This window comes from Sinohyriopsis cumingii, chromosome 12 (genome assembly GCF_028554795.1).
Source record: "Sinohyriopsis cumingii isolate HCF-2022 chromosome 12, ASM2855479v2, whole genome shotgun sequence".
Classification (NCBI taxonomy): domain Eukaryota; kingdom Metazoa; phylum Mollusca; class Bivalvia; order Unionida; family Unionidae; genus Sinohyriopsis; species Sinohyriopsis cumingii.
In genome coordinates, this window is record NC_142972.1 from 106,295,879 (window position 1) to 106,317,877 (window position 21,999).

At 34.3% G+C, this 21,999-nt stretch overlaps 1 protein-coding gene across 1 annotated transcript in view; it reads right to left on the bottom strand.

Moving 5' to 3' along the window:
- Window positions 1-2,942: 2,942 nt before the first annotated feature.
- Window positions 2,943-21,999, bottom strand: part of LOC149787195 (diacylglycerol kinase theta-like) — a 124,027-nt gene continuing 104,970 nt past the window's right edge. The window contains exons 23-24 of the mRNA XM_089977698.1: window positions 19,434-19,568; window positions 2,943-14,392 (exon numbers count right to left, since the gene is read on the bottom strand). Of these exons, the coding sequence (XP_089833824.1) occupies window positions 19,446-19,568 (123 nt within the window). The 3' untranslated portion in view covers window positions 2,943-14,392; window positions 19,434-19,445. The remainder of the gene's footprint in view (window positions 14,393-19,433; window positions 19,569-21,999) is intronic.

Here is a 21,999-nt window from a genome sequence, read left to right on the forward strand (position 1 = left end):
AGTACTGGGGCGTCATGCCACAGACATGTAGCATGATGTCCCACCCAGTCACAGTATCCTGACACCAGGCTGACCGGTCCTAACACTAACCTCTTAATGCTGAGCGCTAGGCGAGGCAGCTGTTAGTACCATTTTTGTAAGTCTTTGGTATGACTCGGCCAGGGATCGAACCCATGGCCTCCCGCATCTGAGACGGATGATCTAATCACTAGGTAACCGGAGCCGTACTCTACTCAAAGTGTAATCCATCCACAAATTTTATTAATTGTACATAGTGGACAACTCAAGTTATTGCACTCAAACCAAATTGTTAAGGGATGAATAGATGGACTTTGGAATATAATAGGCTCTGACTTAAAGCAGGTGAGTAAAAATATGTTCAGATTTGGTGGAGAACTGATTGAGTCACCAACACAGATATAACCATGCCTAATTAGGAAAACACTTTCTTTAAAATCAAATAATTTCCACCTGAAAATGTACGAACTTTATTATAAAATGAATGTTGCTCCAAAGTGACAAATTTCATGGAAATTACTTGACAGACATTGAGGTTATAAGTGTGAACTTATAGATGTTACACAGCAGAAACAGCCAAAGTGACAAACAATCCTTAAACCCGACTGTCAAACTTCCCACCGCAAATTATGCAATAAATCAAACAGAACACAGTTTGATAGCGGGAAGCAGGCCATTAGAACAAACAACACTTCATTGATGGCTGGTGTTAGGTTGATGCAGCTTGATGTATTTGTTAACTGAAATTAATACCCATAACATAGTGAGAGGGACTTACTATGCCAGTCATGTACCTTACATATCATCAATAATTGTTGTTGTTGTTGAGTTTAATTATAGTGGCGTGCGCACAATTGTGCATGTGCCACTTTTTTCTGACTGCACCGCAGCCTGCTAGTTGTTCCTGGGGAAGGGAATGGTGCCACCTCCCCCAGGTTTTTATGGGTTCAAGGAACCCTCATAGTTTGGCCTCAATCCGTGGGTCCATAAAGGTCCCTTACAGTTGAATGGTTGGCTGTCATTAGTGGGAAGGTGAGCGCGGGGACAGTCCTGGTTGTTTCACATCGCTGGTTTCTTGTTGCATTTGCCTGGTGTTTCTTGCGTTTATTTTGTTTCTCTTCAAAATGTTCTAAAAAGGGGCGGTTTTCTATGCTGTTTATAGAGGTTGTTAGTAGAAATCATGTATGAAGAGAGATTTTCAAGGTTATTATGGTATTACTAGTCGAGGTGTTTAAGGTGTGCTTCCTACGTTATGTTATTTATAAGCTTTTAGATATTGCCTCTTTAAGTTATTTATTTATTAATGTTTTTAGAGAGTGAATGTTATTTATACTTTATTAGCAAGAGACCGGAGTCTTAGCCGATTATACGGTTCGTTAAGGACATCTAGGACCGGAGTCCTAGCTGATTACTCGGTTCGTTAAGGACATCTAGGATATCGGATTTTGCGGTTTCCTTAGTTTTTGATAGTTGCTTCGTAAGTGAATTATTTATTAATATTTTTATAAAATTGAATGATAAGTTATGGATTTTTATGTGGTGGCTTCTAAATTTATTTAGCTAGTTACTGGGTCTTTTGGTTTTGTGGGGATAGTAATTATACTTTGTTTCTAAGTCCTGCTGAGTGACTTTATTTATATTTTTATTTGCTGATTGTTTATTTTTTATTAGAGTCCATAAGTAACTCTGGGTATGTGTGTGGTGATCCAATCTCTTTTTGGTTTTTGATAAATATTTTCCTAGCGGGTTGATATTTTGGGCATATATTGAATACGTGGTGTAGATCTTCGGTGGTGTGGTACTTAAAGCAGTTAATGGTTGCTGGTTTAGGTCCTATAAACCTTCCAAAACTGCTTGCTAGTTTAGTTTTTCCACTTATTATCCTTGATAGAGTTTTGATCTCCTAGTTTGGTTTGTGCAACTTTGTCTGCTGTTTCGATGCCAGAGATTCCAATGTGCGATGGTATCCACATGAGCTCGACTAATTGATGTGCTGTGGTGATATCGTCGAGATATGCTCTGTCGACGAATTGTTCCCTAGAGTGTGTATTGCAATTTTTGGATCGATTTGATAACGCTTAGGGAATCGCTTATAATGGCTGCTTAAGGTATTTGGTTGTCTTTGATCCATTGTAGTGATTCAAGTATAGCCCAGAATTCATTGGTGTAAATGGAGCAATGGTAAGGTAATCAGGATCCCGTTTGTATATTGAATTCAGGGACAAATGACTTGCTGCTGCTGTTCTTGGTGGGTTGTTTGTTTTTGATCCATCGGTATATATTTTAACATAGTCCGGGTTTTTTTGGTTGATTTCGTTTACCAGTACAGGTATAATAGTGTGCGCAGCATATTTTACACCAAATTGTGTCAAAAGCTATTAAGTTTGCTTCAATCACATTTACCTTAACCTTTCTACTTGTTGGTCCCCAAATCAATAGGCTTCTTCCTTGGCACATGTACAAGCCATCTACAAAGGTTGGTCAACGTTTATGATGTAGGACTCATGTTATTATGCAGAAACTATTTATTTTTCCTCCAGTCACAGTGACCTTGGCCTTTGAAAACGTGTCCCAGAAATCAAAAGCATTCTTCCTTTATACAAGTGTGGGTTGTCGACAAGTCTGGAAACTAAATGGTGGCCAACTGGAGTTTTTGTGCAAAAATAATATTGGTAACAGACTGATGGATGGTCATTATATAATGATAGTTCCACCTTATCATAGGCATATAAAAATCACTACTAATAACGCTGGTCACAGATAATCCATTACAGTCAGTCATCAAGCATACAAAGCACCTGTACCAGACAGTTTATCAACCCAGTATGCATTTGTAAATTACATACCTGAAATAAAAAAAGATCAATTTAATTCAAAGAATTTATAAAATTACCCACACAAGAACAATTTGAAGAACACAATAGTCAGTGAAATTAGCTGTTTATTCTAGTTTTGTATGTTAAAGTACATCTTGCACAAAATGGCTGCATATACACAGTAAAATGTAGCCATCCTGGGTTTTATATCCATTAATATTTTCAAATTGACAAATCTATATATTCTAGAAACCCTTAAGAAATTCATAACCCTCTAAATAAACATGACAATAATTCTACCTTTGTAGTGTATGCATTGTGTCAACACATAATAGGACATTAAGTCATCACAAATATTCTATTTCTGTAAACGCACTGTAAATTGTGAATGAACCCAGAGAAGAAAAAAATAATAATTGAGGAACTTGTGTACAATAAACATGATCATATGGGACATTCTGAAGGAAATGATCTTCTCTTTAAAAAAGATTCTTAAGTAAAATGAGCTGTTACTGTAAAACAAAGAAAATATAATTTGCAATTTCTTTTCAAAAAGATATGACTTGCAAATTTAAACCATAGTGAAAGTGTTCAGAGCTTTCACAAAGCCTTCAGGAGGTTGGAGAAAGGAAATTTGGGTAGCCATAGACCACTGCCATCCCACCTTTTCCCTTCCTATGCAAATTATGAAAGAATAACAGTCATCTCAACATTATTCTGGACCACCTCCTTATCCCCCACCCCACCCCACTATAAGACACACCTTCACTTATATTTCTTCTTCTTTTTCGGGAACCAAGATTCAGCAAAAGTAAATCATTACAGAATCATCTTTCTCACATTTCTGAGAGCGATCTGTGTTCTAATTTTGGGTAACAGTGATACGATATGTAAAGTCTTATCATAAACCACAGATCAAGTTCAGCCAACTGAATACGTTCCTGCACAGATCAACATCTATTGCCTGCTCCAAACTGACATCTACTTTTGTTCCAACTGTGTACAACTGATTAACTTTTGCCAGCTATATAAATTCCAACAAATGGATATATCTGTGTGCTCCAAACTCAGTACAGCACAGATCAAGTTCTGCCAACAAAAGAACAACCTCTGATCAATCAATACTTTTTGCAGATGCTGAAAAATGTGTGCTATTTCCTTGAATCATAGGTATAAGTCTGTTTTATGCCTATTATAATGGAGATCTTTTAAAAACGTTTCTCAAAATCCACCAAGTACAACAAAGTTATAATACCACTGTATTTGGTCATATAAGTTTTGTTATCCTGGTTCAACGGCATCTTGAACACATTATTAGCTACATCATGTTGAGGAAACAGAAGCTAACTGCCTTATCTAAGGACACATCAAGGTAGCCAATCCAGGCTGACACAGATGGGCATGGAATCCTGAACCCTTGGATTTTTGGTAATATCCAACATGCTACCAAACGAGTTATCACTGCTCCACATGGGTGTCTGCCACTCTACTAAACGAGTTACAGTAGTTCCACATTGGTCTATTGCCACCCTACCAAATGAGTAAACATGGTTCCATATGGGTGTCTGCCACACTAATAAATGAGTTACCATGGTTCCACATGGGTGTCTGCCACTCTACCAAATGAGTCACCAAAGCACCACATAGGTGTCTGACATTTAACCAAATGAGCTACCATGACTTCACATAATCTACTGGGTGTACATAACTACACAAATGATTTTAAACTGTCAATACATTCATTAAATTATTTCATCACCTCTAAACTGCCATAAATTTCTCTCCGTTAATGTGAGACAAGTCTATGTTTCAACAATGCCAAGCATGACCTCGTACAAGTGTATATCACTAGGAATTCTTACTGCCCTGCACCTAGAACCAACCTGCATTCAGAAAATTCTGCCCATGGCACTTTCAACACATCATGGCAAAGAAATTGAAGATAAGTGTCATTCCCTAGGACACACCAAGGCAGTCAACCTGTGCTGGCCCGGGTACTGGCGAACATGCAGCCATGTGCTCGTCTACCCTGGTACAAAGCATAGAGTCAAACTTGATATTCATTGAAGAAAATTCAACCTATGTTGAGAAAGAGTACAATCTGCTAATATAAATATAAATCACAAAGAAGAAAACTTTTGAAATAAATTATGAAAAATAAAAAATGTCTGTTACATATGCCTATAGCAAAGACTGTAAAAACATTTCATGGTTTGCTTAACAAATAGACATCAATAAAACTTAAAGAAGCTGGGATTTCATTGGAATCAAATGGATCAGAGAAAAACTAAACAGAGTCTGATATATCAATACCTTTAGCGTTCACAGATCTGGGTCTGTGCTGTTCACACTGGATATGCATGCTGCTTTATGATGAAAAACAAGTCATCATGAGATGTCATTCCCCCCTAAGCACCTATTTATGGATCATCTAGGGATAGCATATCCCTCTAGACCCCCACTTGCATACAAACCAGAAATCATGCATCCCTCCAGACCCCACTTGCATACAAACTAGAGATCATATATCCCTCCAGCCCCCCATTTGCATACAATATAGAAATGACATATCCTAATGGGATCCTTCTTATTAAAAGACTGGTAGAGAGATCTCAATTTATATACTACATATTCTATACTTTTTTCTATGGCACTTTGTTTCCAAAGTAACATATAAAAAAAATACTGAAATGCAAACAATTGTATGCACCAAAAAGCACTTCTACCCAACTTACTCGATATATGTACCAAGTCTGGTTGAAATACCATGAAAAGTGTGTTAGCTATACTTTACACAGACAGACATACAGTCAGAAAATACTGATGGACAGACAGAAAATGTTTACATACTCTCACATATTGCCTAACAGGGGGATAAAGAAAGAAAAAAAAAATCCTAGTTGACCAATATTTGTAAAACTGACTTCCTACAAAAATGAAACAAGAGTACGGTCAACAGAAGATAACATGAATGTCTTATGTTGAATAGTCCTCTGTGTAGGTATCAATCATAACTGATTCTGCAGATTACTCACCAACATGTCTCAATGACACAACCTAAACCTAATGTGCGGAAAACATCGATTCCTAACCAGACTTCTGACTGTGACTTTTGACCTTCAGACCCAAATATTTAAAGGGTTCTTCATTACCCTGAATTCAAGTCCTCCACAAACACCTCAAACTAATGTCATCATGTACAAACCATTTTCCTTTTTAGTCACTGTGTACATTACCACTGACCTTTCAACCCTGAAATCAACTGGTTTCTTTCTTATCCGATATGCATGTCATCCATAAGCTTTGATGACAGCACAATGACCAGAGGAGAAATTTGTCTGCAGGAATCATTCATTCAGTTATGGTAATCTTGATCTGTGACCTTTAGACCCCAACAATGATAGGCTTCTTCCTTACCCGATGTGCATGCCAGCCTAAAAATCGAGTTATTATAAATGGCGGAAATCTCAATACAAATTGTATTAACATGAAATAGGGAACACAAAGACAATATATTATACTGCAGGTGTATAAAAGAAACCCATCCATATTCTTCACACATGTAGCATGCTTTCAAACTAAGTTAAAAGATCATACTGCTTAAAACTACATTCCTAAATACTATTTTTCACCTCCAATTCTTTGCCGAGATTTTTAGATCCAACAGAGTAATAGATAACAATGAAAGAATAAATGGAAATGGGAAAATATCTAGCATGAAAATCAACTCTCTAGCAAAAAATGTGTATTAAAAATGTCTGCTATATAACGCGACATCTATCCCAAAGTCAAAACACTGCTTGCTGTTTCGGACCAGTAAAAGTGTATCTGCATGGTTCAATTTGCAATGAAAAACACATTCCACTACAAAAAATTTAAAAGCCAATAAACATGTTACAAGAATCGATGAATTCCTTTTTGCTTATCTGATCTAAATTATCATAGTGGGAATAGAACACAAACTCTGTACTTTCAATTATAAAAAAAAGGCTGCAGGCTTTACCTTTAAAAACTTAGATCTATGTTTAATTAGGCTAAATATTTTTGAAAATGACAAGAATGAAGAAAAAGCAGCTACATATGCAAATTTCATAGATCCAGATCTACCATCGCATAATGCAAACCTCACTAACCCAGATCTGCCATTGCATAATGCAAACCTCATAGACCCAGATCTGCCATTGCATAATGCAAACCTCATAGACCCAGATCTGCCATTGCATAATGCAAGCCTTACAGACCTAGATCTGCCATTGCATAATGTAAACCTCATAGACCCATATCTGCCATTGCATAATGCAAACCTTACAGACCCAGATCTGCCATTGCATAATGCAAACCTCATAGACCCAGATCTGCCATTGCATAATGCAAACCTTACAGACCCAGATCTGCCATTGCATAATGCAAGTCTTACAGACCCAGAACTACCATCACATCATCCAACTGCAGATCTCAGTCTATCCAAATTGTTAGGAGTAATCAGCAGAACAAAAAACAGACCTATCTTGTTTGTAGCAGAAAGCAGCTTAGATGTATGTATATATGATTATTAAGTCAAAAGATTGATAAATATGAAACAGAAAACTTCAGCCTGATAAATCACAACTCTTGGCACATTAGCTTGTCAAAAAAAGCATAACAAAAATAAAATGAGCATGTTTGAATGAACTATCTACAGAATGTACTAATTAAAAGTAAAACAAACACAACTCAAAAAAGGTACAAACCTTTCAACAAAATAAATGCTAAACTAAAACTGAAATTAAAATATTAATACTGACAAATATCTAGTGATAAAAGCGGCCGAAAAATTAAATGAAACAAAATACAGACATGGAGATTTTAAAATATATAATTTACTGATATTTGAAAGCAGGAGAAAAATCGTCCTTAATGTATCCAATATCCTTACTTAAATATTCCTTGTGAAGAAAAAAACAAAGTATAACTTAAGTGCTCATGTTAAATGAAATTCATATCTGGAAAATAAATTTCTATCTTATGCAAGCCCTGATCCCTGAATTGAGATTATCTGATAAGCTTCAAAATTGCATCTTGGAGTTAGCAGAAACACAAAGTTCTTTTTATCACTTCCTAAACAAATATTGATTCATTTAACAAAACTGTAAATTAGTGTGGTTGAAATGTCTTTGTAAGACATTAATATTTTAAGTTTATTAGAAGATGTCATTTGTGACACCATAAAGTATTATTTTACAAATTGCAGATTTAAAAAAAATATTTATTATATGTTTAACCTAAATAAGACAGAACATGATAAAATGAATCGTTGGTTCACTTACAGCATTTCAGCTTTGAGTAGTTATTTTGTACTGAGTAGGTACAGTCTGTTTACATTAACATTATCATGGGTTGCAGAATCAAGAAAGTCAAACAGTGAACATTTCCTGACTTTTGAAAGTTCTAAACAAGGAAGACTGGAAATGTTTAGATTTTCTTCTTAAACAGAGAACATAAGAATACATCATCAGCAGTTTTTAAAAAAACGAAATCAAAGTATTCAGGATACTTAAGCCTTAGAGGGCTGAAGTACTGCTAATCTGCATAAGAAACCAAATCCAGCTATTCATGATCCTTTTAACTGTCGTACTGCTAGAAATTACCTCTATATTGTTTTCAAACTTTTCTTGTTTTTGTCTGTTCCAAGAAAAATTATAATAATATTTGGAAAACTATTTAAGGAGTTATTTGGAAAAACTATTTAAGGAGTTATCTGGAAACCTTATAAGATCATTTACCATTTCAAGAACTTGGTGGAACAAAATCCAAGGCAGATTACTATGTGGTCAAAGCCATTATCGGATTTGAGTTCCACTCCACTGACATAAACGTTTTGAGAAATAGCCTATTCAAAAATGTTTCTTAACATTTTTTAATCAGACTATAAAGTATACTACAGTTATCAGTAATACAAACTATATTTAATAAAACATAACAGACCCTATTCCGTAAGCAATGAGGGATTGAAACTGGAACCTTTCCAAGCCCAAAGTAAATAACAGATGGCTATATCCTCAATGAATATTCTTTTACAAGTTTCCAACAGATAAATTTTATCCTGTTTTTCACAAATGTTAGATACACAACAGAAACACATTTGAGTCAAAAACAATATCAACATACTAAAAAAAAAAAAGAGGTAATAAAAATATTCAGTATATGCATTGAACAACCGTGTAAAAACAAAATGCCTTCTCACAAATTTTTAGGAGTAAAGTAAATAATTGGTAAATCTTTGTCTTGTGCTAATAACATGATTTATTAGAATGGGAGACAGGATTTAAAAGTTCAAATAAAACTTTTACAATGATACAGTATAAATATTTAATTTTATGGCATTACATAATCTAAAGGTGTCCGACACCAGCTTAAAAACATCCCACATAACTAGTGAAAATAATATGCATGTTTTGCAAAAATAAGATAAGAAAATTCATCATTTGGATAAGAAGAATTACAGAATGTAACATTTAATGGAAGTAAAATTCGATATGTATATTTAACTATAGGTGTGAATCATCAGATTTTCAAAATCCTACCCATCATATCCAATATATTCAAATATGAAAATCATTTGCAATTTTATTATGATTCATGCAGAAAACCATTGATCGTAAATTTGTTAAAATAAGATCTTCTTGCTTCAAACTATAAATCGGAAATAAATTTGTGACTATAGTTCAAGTTCAAAATCCCACCCCCTGGCCAAATATTCACAAAATGGTCCGAGTACAAAAAAGGTTAACTCTGAAAATTTTTAAAAAATTGATAACTTCAACTTCGCTATATGTCAGGTTAGAACTACACAAATTTCTTAATGATCATATTGTGCTTTTATAACAAAGAAATGTTAATGACATACAAATCTTAAGTTTAATGCTTCAAGTCCAAGTTAAATTTAAGTGCTTAGATGGGTTCATGATTGCAGGGCCTGATATGATACCTAGTGTACATATAGTTCCACAAAATCATACAGTTTAGCCGAGAAACTTGTGTGTGAAGACAATTCTAAATGTTACAAAATTCTATCTTTATTTAAATCTGTGACATAGACTATCAATGTGTTTGAACTTTGAACTCAAGCATGAATTTCTTATTCAAAACATACTGAGAAAACAGGACTTGGTATAACACAAAATTACAATAAGAGAGACTTGGTGCTACAAGCTATTAAAAAATGTACTATAACCTTTATTTTAGTTCTATCAATGCATCATTTTATAACAAAGGATACATGCATTTTAGTTATACCAATGCATCATTTTATAACAAGAGATATGTGCATTTTAGTTATAATAATGCATCATTTTATAACGAGAGATATGTGCATTTAAGTTATATCAATGCGTCATTTTATAACAAGGGATATGTGCACAAGTCTTTTCTATTTCAGCATGCTAAAACAAAGAAAGAAAAAACTAAAATTTTTAATTAATCTATAGTCAGATATTGCACAGTTTCACAACCAGAGAGATAAACATCATGCCACATGTTCTCTATGTAAGTAATTAAAACATTCTAATCAATCAAGATCAGATACTTGTATACATGCCTTAAGTTGGGTCCAACTACAGACAACACAGACCCCAACATGCCATCACATAATACTCCAGCAGGTCATGGTCTATTTTTCTTCTACTTATTAATCCTAACAAATTACAGAGACCTGCTATTGCATTGTGCAATGACAGACAAAGTCTGATTCAATTTATCCACAAGTAGATCTGGTATGTGATGTGTATATTATACAGATGGATCCAACTTACCCGCAAGTATATATGTGCTGATAAAAAATATTGATAACTCAGTAAAAATTTCTACAAGTAGACAATAAAAACAAGATATGGTTCATTAAAAATTCAATAAAAACTGTTAAGTGTTTTGAAAATTGTATCTTTGAGTTTTATATTAGTTTCACTGGTTTCATTTCTGTATTGAACGACATTTTTGTATGGGATGATATTAGTACAGACATATACTACAACTGCACTGAAATTCTGAATAGAGCTTTTAAAATTTATGTCAGAAACAAAGCAATCATGGACACTATAAATCACATTATTTATTTACAATTTTGCAAATTCTGTAAATGTGGAATATCTGACGTACAGTTATTGCAAGCTAATTACTGACCAATTGCATGCTCTCATGCATTAGTCCGGATCCGGAGATAAGTTTCTGCGACATTTTCCTTGCAAAAAAATAAATAAATGCAATGCTCTGGCAAATTTTATTGCTCACATCTGCTGATTCATGTGGGATAACTTGATGTTGCATCTCATTTTTTTTAGGTCTATATCAGTTTGTTTTACATGCATTTCAACACAGAGATATTTTAAAAAATGTTACACAAGACAAACATTACAAATGTAATCAAACTTGATCCCTTAACTTCTCAATCCTAGCCAAAGATATCTTGGCGTCACCAAAACTGAATTTAAGAATGCAATATATCATAGTTATAACTGTAGCTTGTAGTGTTATAACAGCAGTTTGCAGTGTTAAAAATTGTGTTATAAGTGTTATAATCTTTTTCCCTGCAGTGCAGCTTCAAAGATTACATCCTCAAAATCTATTCAATTAATGTTGGTAGCTGAAAAAGTCGAATGACATTAATGGGAGTATTTCAAACCATTTTATTAACTTTATAAATTAGGACACCAATTTTCTATGTATCTGAATGATGTTGCCTAAGCTATCAACTTCTGTACAGTTAAGGTAAAGAAATTCATCTTTTCATCTCTGAAAATCTAGTCTTGGTTCTCAAACTATGAAAAAATTGTGGAAAGATTTTCTGCGACTTTATGGCCTTTAATAATCAAACTCAGATAATGGATCTACTAATTAAATGACCAGAGCAGAAACACATATTCTGCATGAAATAGAGAAAATGTGGAATACATTTTCTCTCTTACAACCATACAAAAACATGCGTACATAGAAACATACACATATTATTACAATTAAGTATTCTATAACTGGCACGTATTCCATACATATCCTTCATACATGTACTCAATTCTGAAAAAAGTTTTTAACTATCACCACCCTCTGGTTAGTTTATTATATACAAGTCTGACTCGAAATATCACCACTAGATGACAGGAATATGAAGGGGACTGCTCCTCATGGTGACAAAGGACTGCTCATGCACTGCTGTCAGTTTAGCACTGCAACTGGCACAGTGCCAAAATGCTAGGTTTTAACACTTAATAGACTGTTTATAATATAACTTATTGAGATAATTCGCCTAGTACCCAATACTCTGTACTCCTCTCATTATGATGAATATCATCTACTGATTGGTGCTCAATAGTGCTCAACTTGATATAGTTATGTGCTGCTCCTCATCCGGAATACCACACTGCTCAGCACTGAAGAATACAAATTATGGTAAAAATATTCTGTCCCAGCAATGGGACAATTTAGGACACTGATTTAAAACTTAATGCTAATTAAAATAAAATAAAATAAAGTACAAGTTCATCTGCTCGTTCTGGAATTGGTTGATTATCACCTACACTCCAGATCCCAAACTTGTCATGATAACAAACTATGATTTACCAAGCACTCAAGACTGTTCCATTATATTTGTTAATATGCAAAAGATCTTCAGCACCAGGACACTGCTGTACAATGTTCTGATGAGTTATCTGACCCTTAACAAGAACTATGGGTTCTGAAGAATGCTTTACGAACCAAGAAATTAGATACACTCACTGTAGCTGACCTTGAAATGCTGTCATCCAAAATTTCAAAACTGATTAATATGTTTCTGCTGCAAAGTAGCTATGTCTTGACAGACAGGCTTCCCAATGTAACGTCTTCTAATAAAACCCGATAACCTAATTTCTACAACCAATTCAAAGCCCAGAAAAATGGCATAGAAAAGACATTTTCTTATCTCTGGGATAATCTAAATGTTAGTTACGCAAATAAACAAAATCTGAATTGTTTCCATATTAAATGGATTGCCCTACCAATATAATGTAACTATAAGGAAAGAAATGTTAATAAAAGAAATAGGTGCCACAAGTCTGTACATCTTTATTTCAAAATAGTAAAAAATGAGTTAGGCCTACCTAGGTGATCCTCATATCAAATTTAGTTTCAGTTCATTAAGTCTATAGAAAGTTATTCAGTTTACAAAAGTTCTCACACAATTTAAGGGCAAACAAGAACCATAACTCTGCTGAAACAGGGACAATAACTCCATTAAATTGTGTTGGAAAATGATGAAAATTTTACCCAGAGGCTTCCTTAATGAAGCCTCACATCAAACATGGTTTAAATCCACCAAGTCCTTCAAAAGATATTGATCACAATGGACATTCATGATGTAGTCTCAATAAGTTGGGAAGATGTACACGGATGGTACTATACGGCACCTCCACTAATACTGCAGGAAGACATAAAGAAGTGAAAAAAGGCTCCAAGTCAAATTATTGATGCACACTTTGCTCGCATATATGTTTATACCTTACCAATAGCAGGATTTGTCTTGAAGCTGGATGTTTTGACACTAGTTCAACTTTTAGGGATGGTTAAGTCGTGTTTTATTATCCAAATCTCTTCATCAAGGTCAGATATTTGTGCTATTAGGTCTGTGTAGCTTGAATGCCTAGTGAAGCAGCCTTGACACTGATAAAAATCAAAGACTGTAATCACAGAATGATTGGCACTTTGACATGCAAAGTTTGAGCAGAGATTACATGACCAAATCAGTCATTTAATAACAAAACCTTTGTAGGAAATTAAATCCCCACTTACCCAAGAAAGGCAGGTTTTAAAAAATATATGTCAGGATAATCAGATTACCCAAGAGTTCATGTGAAAACAATTCAAAATTCTAAACTCTATCTATGGGTGAGTACTCCACATTATAAGTACCTTCCCTGGGTCCCATGTATGTTTTACTGGAACAGCGCTAAGAACATGTAAAAAGTTCTCAACACAGTTTAATGAGAACAATAAGGTTTGGACATTTTAGCATTAGTAGAAGTCTGTCGGAATCATTAAAATTAACAACTATCGACTAAAGACATTTGCACTGTCTTAAAATCTCTCTTACTTCATGCAAACTGAAATAAAAGAATGAGAAAACTATATTTAAAACTGGATTATGGAAATAACTGACACCATGTCACCATGAAAGGAGCCTCCCCCCACTTTGTGTATAATTAGAATTTAACACTTGACCCAGACACTGCTCTTCAAAAAAAAAAAAAAGAAAAAAGAAAATTCAGAAACAGGTTTCAAAAAGCGCAACTCTTGATTGGTCCAGAAAAAATCTTGCAGCATTTCAATGAATGCCAGCACTGTGTCGGGTTCAACTTCCATGATGCGATTTGCCCCGCCCTAAATACTCCAACATCCCATCATGAATTGTGGTGGCTGTTTGGTATAACCTCTTCTCTGTAGCTAGGTTTTAGCTTCATCTGCTTGTCAATGGAGTCTACAACAGTAGTCTCCAAGATCAGCTACTGAGTATGTACAGCTCTACTGATAACAATCAACAAGGAATCACTATCACCCTGTTAAAAAAGAACAATATCTTCAGGTAAAAACAGACTACAATGCTCTCTTTTTTAGATGTTTTTCTGTTGTTTTATTGCACTGTAACTCTATAACTCAACTAAGTTATTTAGTGGCATTGTAAGTGGAACAGAAAGCCTTGCCCAAGGAAATACCATGGTAGACAAACCTGGGATGATTTGAGAGTAGGACTCAAACCAACATCCTTTTGGTTGCAAGTATGGCATGTTAACCACTGCACCACCACAGGTGCAATCTCCATTAGTTGCCTCAAATGACAAACATGTTGGAGATTTCGACCTATCTTACATCCCAAAGCCCATAGCTGTCAATGTGAATCATGACAGTGTATTGTGAAACATGAGTGTACTGTGCTAATGTGAAGCATGACTATTGTTAATGTGATTCATAACAGTGTACTGTGTTAACGTGATTCATGGCAGTGTACTGTGTTAATGGGAATCATGACAATGTACTGTGTCAATGTTCATGAGAATGTACTGTGTTCAAGTAAATCACAAGTGAACTGTGTTAATTTGAATCATGACAGCATACTTTGTAAATGTGATTCATGAGAATGTTCAGTGTTAATGTGAATTAGGACCATGTACTGTGTTAATATGAATGACAATGTACTGTGTGAATGTGAAACATGACAGTGTACTGTGTTAATGTGAAACATGACAGTGTATTGTGTTAATGTGAAGCATGACAGTGTACTGTGTTAATATGAATGACAGTGTACTGTATGAATGTGAAACATGACAGTGTACTGTGTTAATGTGAAGCATGACAGTGTATTATGTTAATGTGAAGCATGACAGTGTACTGTGATAATGTGAAGCATGGCTGTAATGCATTAATGTGAAGCATGACTGTATTGTGTTAAAAAAAATCACAAACAGTGTGCTGCATTAATTTGAACTGAGAGTGTACTGTGTTAATACGAATCATGACAATGTTAAAATAAATCAAAACAGTGTACTGTGTTAATTTGAATCATGACAGTGTACTGTGTTAATGTGAAGTATGACGCTGTACTGCATTATACAGTAAGTCACTTTATACCAAGGCAGAGTCGATATCAATCGTCATACCATAACTGGGATTCATGACCATACCAATAACTTTTTTATATATACATATATATATGGGACCATACTACACCGAGGTATTTTATAGTCAGGAACCGTATATATTATATCGAGGTATTTTATAATCAGGGAGCATACTACATCAAGGTATTTTATAGTGAGGGACAACTACACTAGTTGCATATTAGGAAGGAATTGCAAGATACAAATGTCAACTGTATGAGTGAGATCCTTTGGTGAGAGGTGAAGAATATGTTCTTCACACCATATTCACAAGGCTCTAAACACGAGTACACATTTTTACTGAAATGTAATATTTTTAAAATGTTTCACAAAAAAACCTGAATGTTTAACACCATTCCAAAATAAATACATGCTCTTTTTGGTTATAAACATTAAATGAAAAATCAATGTACTCTCAAGCTGTGTTTAGTGACTATAGGGCATGTAGTTTTGGGTTACTAAATTTGTAACTCTAAATCTGTATTGATCTAGCAGGGTTGCATGGTTTTCCCAGTCCTCCCACCAAAAAAAATTACATAGGGGCAAGACAAAAACAGACTGTTGTTGTTGTTGTAAGGTTTAATGCCATTTTTCAGCACACAATAGGCTATACATGGCGGCCAGTATTAATGGTGGAGGAAGAATCGAGAAAACCCCGGAAAGAACCACCGACCCACGAGAAACTACTGGTAAGCTTTCTCACATACCCACATTGGCTGAATCCGAGACTCGAACCCACGCAGACAGAGGTGAGATGGCAGTGATCCATAACAGAGAGCGCGTTAGACCACTCGGCCACTCGGGGCCCGAAAAACAGATTGTACCTAACACACTAGTAGTAGTAAGAAAAAAAACACAAACTTATTTGCTTTGGCAGTTTTGCCACCTTAATGTTGTCCTCTGCACTGCATTATCATGTTTTCCCTGGATACTTTATTGTTGCTATAAACATTTTGTCAATGGTTAAAGTAACCAATAGAAACATTTATTAGCTTGAATATATAGTTTACCTGAAAATTGATGTATGATGGAATTTTCCATTATCTACCTGAGTTTGCTGTAATAATTTACTTTTTTCTGTATTATTTTTCTTTTCAAACAAATATTTCTTAATTAAATATAAAATTCTGTATTTCCACAAGTCTATTGCCTGAAGAATTGTTTGCTTTTTGCCTTTAATAAAATCTCAAAAATGTTATTCCCAGTGTCATATGTAATGTTGCACTGAACTCAAAAGACAATTATAAACAAAGAATGTTGTGCTTGCCAAAATGTTCCTTTAAAATAGGAATTAAGTGCCCTCTTAATGATCTTACAGTCTTTAGTAATTCTAGCTATCACTAGAGACAAAAGAGACATGGAGAGTTGCAACTAAAAGTTTTAAACCCTTTAGTGACTCTATTAATAAAGCCAAAAGAGACAAGAAGAGGTGCAATGAAAGATTTTAAAACCTTTCATGTCTCTGGCTATTAATAAAGCCAAAAGAGACATGGAGAGGGTGCAATGAATGATACTAATACCAAAAGAGACAGGGAGAGGTGCAAAGATTTTAAAGCCTTTCGTGACTCTGACTACTGATAAAGCCAAAAGAGACAAGGAGAGGTGCAATCAAAGATTGTAAAACCTTTCGTGACTGACTATTAATAAAACCAAAAGAGACAAGGAGAGGTGCGATGAATGATAATAAAGCCAAAAGAGACAAGGAGAGGTACAAACATTTTAAAACCTTTCATGACTCTTGCTATTAATAAAGCCAAAAGAGACAAGGCCATGTGCAAAGAATGACAATAAAGCCAAAAGAGACAAGGAGAGGTGCAAAGATTTTAAAGTCTTTACTGGCTCTATTAATAAAGCCAAAAGAGACAAGGAGAGGCGCAATGAATGATAATAAAGCCAAAAGAGACAAGGAGAGGTGCAATCAAAGATTGTAAAACCTTTTATGACTCTGGCTATTAATAAAGCCAAAAGAGACATAGAGAGGTGCAATGAATGATAATAAAGCCGAAAGAGACAAGGAGAGATGCAAACATTTTAAAACCTTTCGTGACTCTTGTTATTAAAAAAGCCAAAAGAGACAAGCACATTTGCAATGAATGATAATAAAGCCAAAAGAGACAAGGAGAGGTGCAATGAATGATAATAAAGAGAAAAGAGACAAGGAGAGGTGCAGTGAATGATAATAAAGCAAAAGGAGACAAGGAGAGGTGCAGTGAATGATAATAAACCCAAAAGAGACATGGAGAGGTGCAATGAATGATAATAAAGCCAAAAGAGACAAGGAGAGATGGAAAGATTTTAAAGCCTTTAATGACTCGGGCTATTAATAAAGCTGAAAGAGAAAAGGAGAGGTGCAGTGAATGATAATAAAGCCAAAAGAGACAAGGAGAGGTGCAAAGATTTTAAAACCTTTCGTGACTCTTGCTATTAATAAAGCCAAATGAGACAAGGGCATGTGCAATGAATGATAATAAAGCCAAAAGAGACAATGAGAGGTGCAATGAATGATAATAAAGCCAAAAGAGACAAGGAGAGGTGCAATGAATGATAATAAAGCCAAAAGAGATAAGGAGAGGTGCAATCAAAGATCGTAAAACCTTTCGTGACTCTGGCTATTAATAAAGCCGAAAGAGATATGGAGAGGTGCAATGAATGATAATAAAGCCAAAAGAGACATGGAGAGGTGCAATGAATGATAGTTAAGCCAAAAGAGACAAGGAAAGGTGCAAAGATTTTAAAGTCTTTAGTGGCTCTGGCTATTAATAAAGCCAACAGAGACAAGGAGAGGTGCAATGAATGATAATAAAGTCAAAAGAGACAAGGAGAGGTGCAAAGATTTTAAAACCTTTCGTGACTCTGGCTATTAATAAAGCCAAAAGAGACAAGGAGAGGTGCAATGAATGATAATAAAGCCAAAAGAGACATGGAGAGGTGCAATGAATGATAATAAAGCCAAAAGAGACATGGAGAGGTGCAATGAATGATAATAAAGCCAAAAGAGACAAGTAGAGGTGCAATGAATGATAATAAAGCCAAAAGAGACATGGAGAGGTGCAATGAATGATAATAAAGCCAAAAGAGACAAGGAGAGGTGCAATGAATGATAATAAAGCCAAAAGAGACAAGTAGGGGTGCAAAGATTTTAAAACCTTTTTTGACTCTGGCTATTAATAAATCTGAAAGAGACAAGGAGGTGCAGTGAATGATAATAAAGCCAAAAGAGACAAGGAGAGGTGTAAACATTTTAAAACCTTTCGTGACTCTCTAATAATAAAGCCGAAAGAGACAAGGATAGGTGCAATGACGGATAATAAAGCCAAAAGAGACAAGGAGAGATGGAAAGATTTTAAAGCCTTTAGTGACTCTGACTATTAATAAAGCAAAAAAGAGACAAGGAGAGATGCAGTGAATGATAATAAAGCTGAAAGAGGCATGGAGACGTACAATGAATGATAATAAAGCCAAAAGATACATGGAGAAGTGCAATGAATGACTTTAAAGCCTTAACAACTGGCTATTAAATAAAGCCAAAAGAGACGAGGGGACATGCATTCAAAGATTTTTAAACTTTTCGTGACTAGAGCCAATACAAATATGGAGAGGTATGCATCTAACAAGTAGTACTAGAACTTTTAGAAAATTTTCCCCGAGAAAAAAGTGTGCCAATGAGTAAAGCAAGATACTGTCAAGCAAGTTGAAACTGGGGGATACAGGAGTTAAAATCCTCTGTTTAGGGTGCATCAATGTACCCTGCATTTTACTGCCTCAAACTGTGCTGCACTGGCAGATTTGATAGAAACACAGTTACTGTTTATAACTTTCTATCATAAATTGAAATGACATACTTTTATTTAATAGGTTAAACCTGTAATAAATCTTCACAAAACATTACACAGTATTTTTTTATTTGTAAAGAACATTACTCAAAAGAAAGATTGATTCTTACCTGTAATCTGTGCTAGAGTGGACAACTTTCTTCACAAGGTGATTGTGGCTTCAATCCCTCATTATCTGGGAAAAATATACTAGGTTCTGTATTCCGTCTTCTTATTTTATTCTTGCTTTTCTTCAGCATTGTTGCCTGGTAATCAGATAGCATAATTCTGTTATGACCACACATACGACAGCAAAATTCAGAATCATCCTTAAATCTCTTATATATTCTGACACACTATTGATTCGGAGACCTTTGATCTCAACAATTCTACACTGAACACACTGATACATTCAAGAATTTCTGGTATACAGCTTTATATTTGTTGTGCTTGTAATCAACATTTTTGTTTATGTATGTTTGTGATCCATATTTTTGTTTACAATTTATATTTATGTTTATGATCGACAATGATGTTTATTAGTTACACCTATGATCTACATTCATGTTGATAATCTACAACGGGAATTGGCAAAATTTTAGAACTGCTATGCCAGGTCCACTTAAATGCATGTCGAGTCATATTTGTCCCTTTAATTTAATTTAAGTTTTTAGTACATACAAAACAAAAATACAACTTCTACCATCAGCTTTTCTAAAGTCTGATGTGCCGCCATTGGCATAAGTTGTTTTTGATCTATATTTATGATAAGAATCCTTTCATCTGCTGATTAGCTGATTATTTAACTATTTCAACTATTCACCGACAGTGAATTTACTGAAGAGTTTACATTACCTATTGTTTACTGCAGAGTTGTCTACATTAACTGTTATAGTGGCAATACTGTAGTGCTTACATTAACTATTTATTTGTAGTGGCTATATACTGTGCTAACAACTATTTTAGTGGCCATAATGTACCATTTACATTAACTGTTTATTATAGTGACTATAATGCAGCATTTACATAACTATTATAGTGGCAACATTGTAGTGTTTACATGAACTATTTACTGCAGAGGCTATACCAGTATTTATGTTAACCATTTACTTATAGTGGCCATACTGCGGCTATACTGCAGTGCTTACATTAAATATTAACTTACAGTGGCTGTAGTGCAGTATTTACATTCATTATTTATTTCTAGTGGTAATACTCTAGTGTTTACAATGACTATTATAGTGCCTAGACTGAATTGTTTACATTAACTATTATAGTGGCTATATTGCAGTGTTTACGTTAACTATTATAGCGGTTATACTGCAGTGTTTACATTTACTTTTAAGTTAGTATATAGCAATGTTTATATTAACTATTATAGTGGATATATTGCAGTGTTTACATTAACTATTACAGTGGCTATATTGCAGTGTTTACATTAACTATTAAAGTGGCTATATTGCAGTGTTTACATTAACTATTATTGTGGCTATATTGCAGTGTTTATGTGGCTATATTCCAGCGTTTACGTTAACTATTAAAGTGGCTATATTGCAGTGTTTACGTTAACTATTAAAGTGGCTATATTGCAGTGTTTACGTTAACTATTAAAGGGGCTATATTGCAGTGTCTACAGTAACTATTAAAGTGACTATATTGCAATATTTACAGCAACTATTATAGTGACTATAATGCAGTGTTTACATTAACTATTATATTGGCTATACTGCAGTGTTTACATTAACTATTAAAGTGGCTATATTGCAGTGTTTACATAACAATTAAAGTGGCTATATTGAAGTGTTTACATTAACTATTATAGTGGCTATATTGCAGTGTTTACGTTAACTATTATAGCGGTTATACTGCAGTGTTTACATTTACTTTTAAGTTAGTATACAGCAATGTTTATATCAACTATTATAGTGGCTATATTGCAGTGTTTACATTAACTATTAAAGTGGCTATACTGCAGTGTTTACATTAACTATCAAAGTGGCTATATTGCAGTGTTTACATTAACTATTAAAGTGGCTATATTGCAGTGTTTACATTAACTATTAAAGTGACTATACTGCAGTGTTTACATAACTATTATAGTGGCTATATTGCAGTGTTTACATTAACTATTAAAGTGGCTATATTGCAGTGTTTACATTAACTATTAAAGTGGCTATATTGCAGTGTTTACATTAACTATTAAAGTGGCTATATTGCAGTGTTTACATTAACTATTAAAGTGACTATACTGCAGTGTTTACATAACTATTATAGTGGCTATATTGCAGTGTTTACATTAACTATTAAGTGGCTTTATTGCAGTGTTTACATTAACTATTATAGTGACTATACTGCAGTGTCTACATTAACTATTATAGTGACTATAATGCACTGTTTACATTAACTGTTATATTGGCTATACTGCAGTGTTTACATAACTATTAAAGTGGCTACAATGCAATGTTTACACTAACTATTATATTGGCTATATTGCAGTGTTTACAGTAACTATTATACTGGCTATACTGCAGTGTTTACATAACTATTAAAGTGGCTATATTGCAGTGTTTACACTAACTATTATATTGCCTATATTGCAGTGTTTACAGTAACTATTATACTGGCTATATTGCAGTGTTTACAGTAACTATTATATTGGCTATACAGCAGTGTTTACATTAACTATTAAAGTGGCTA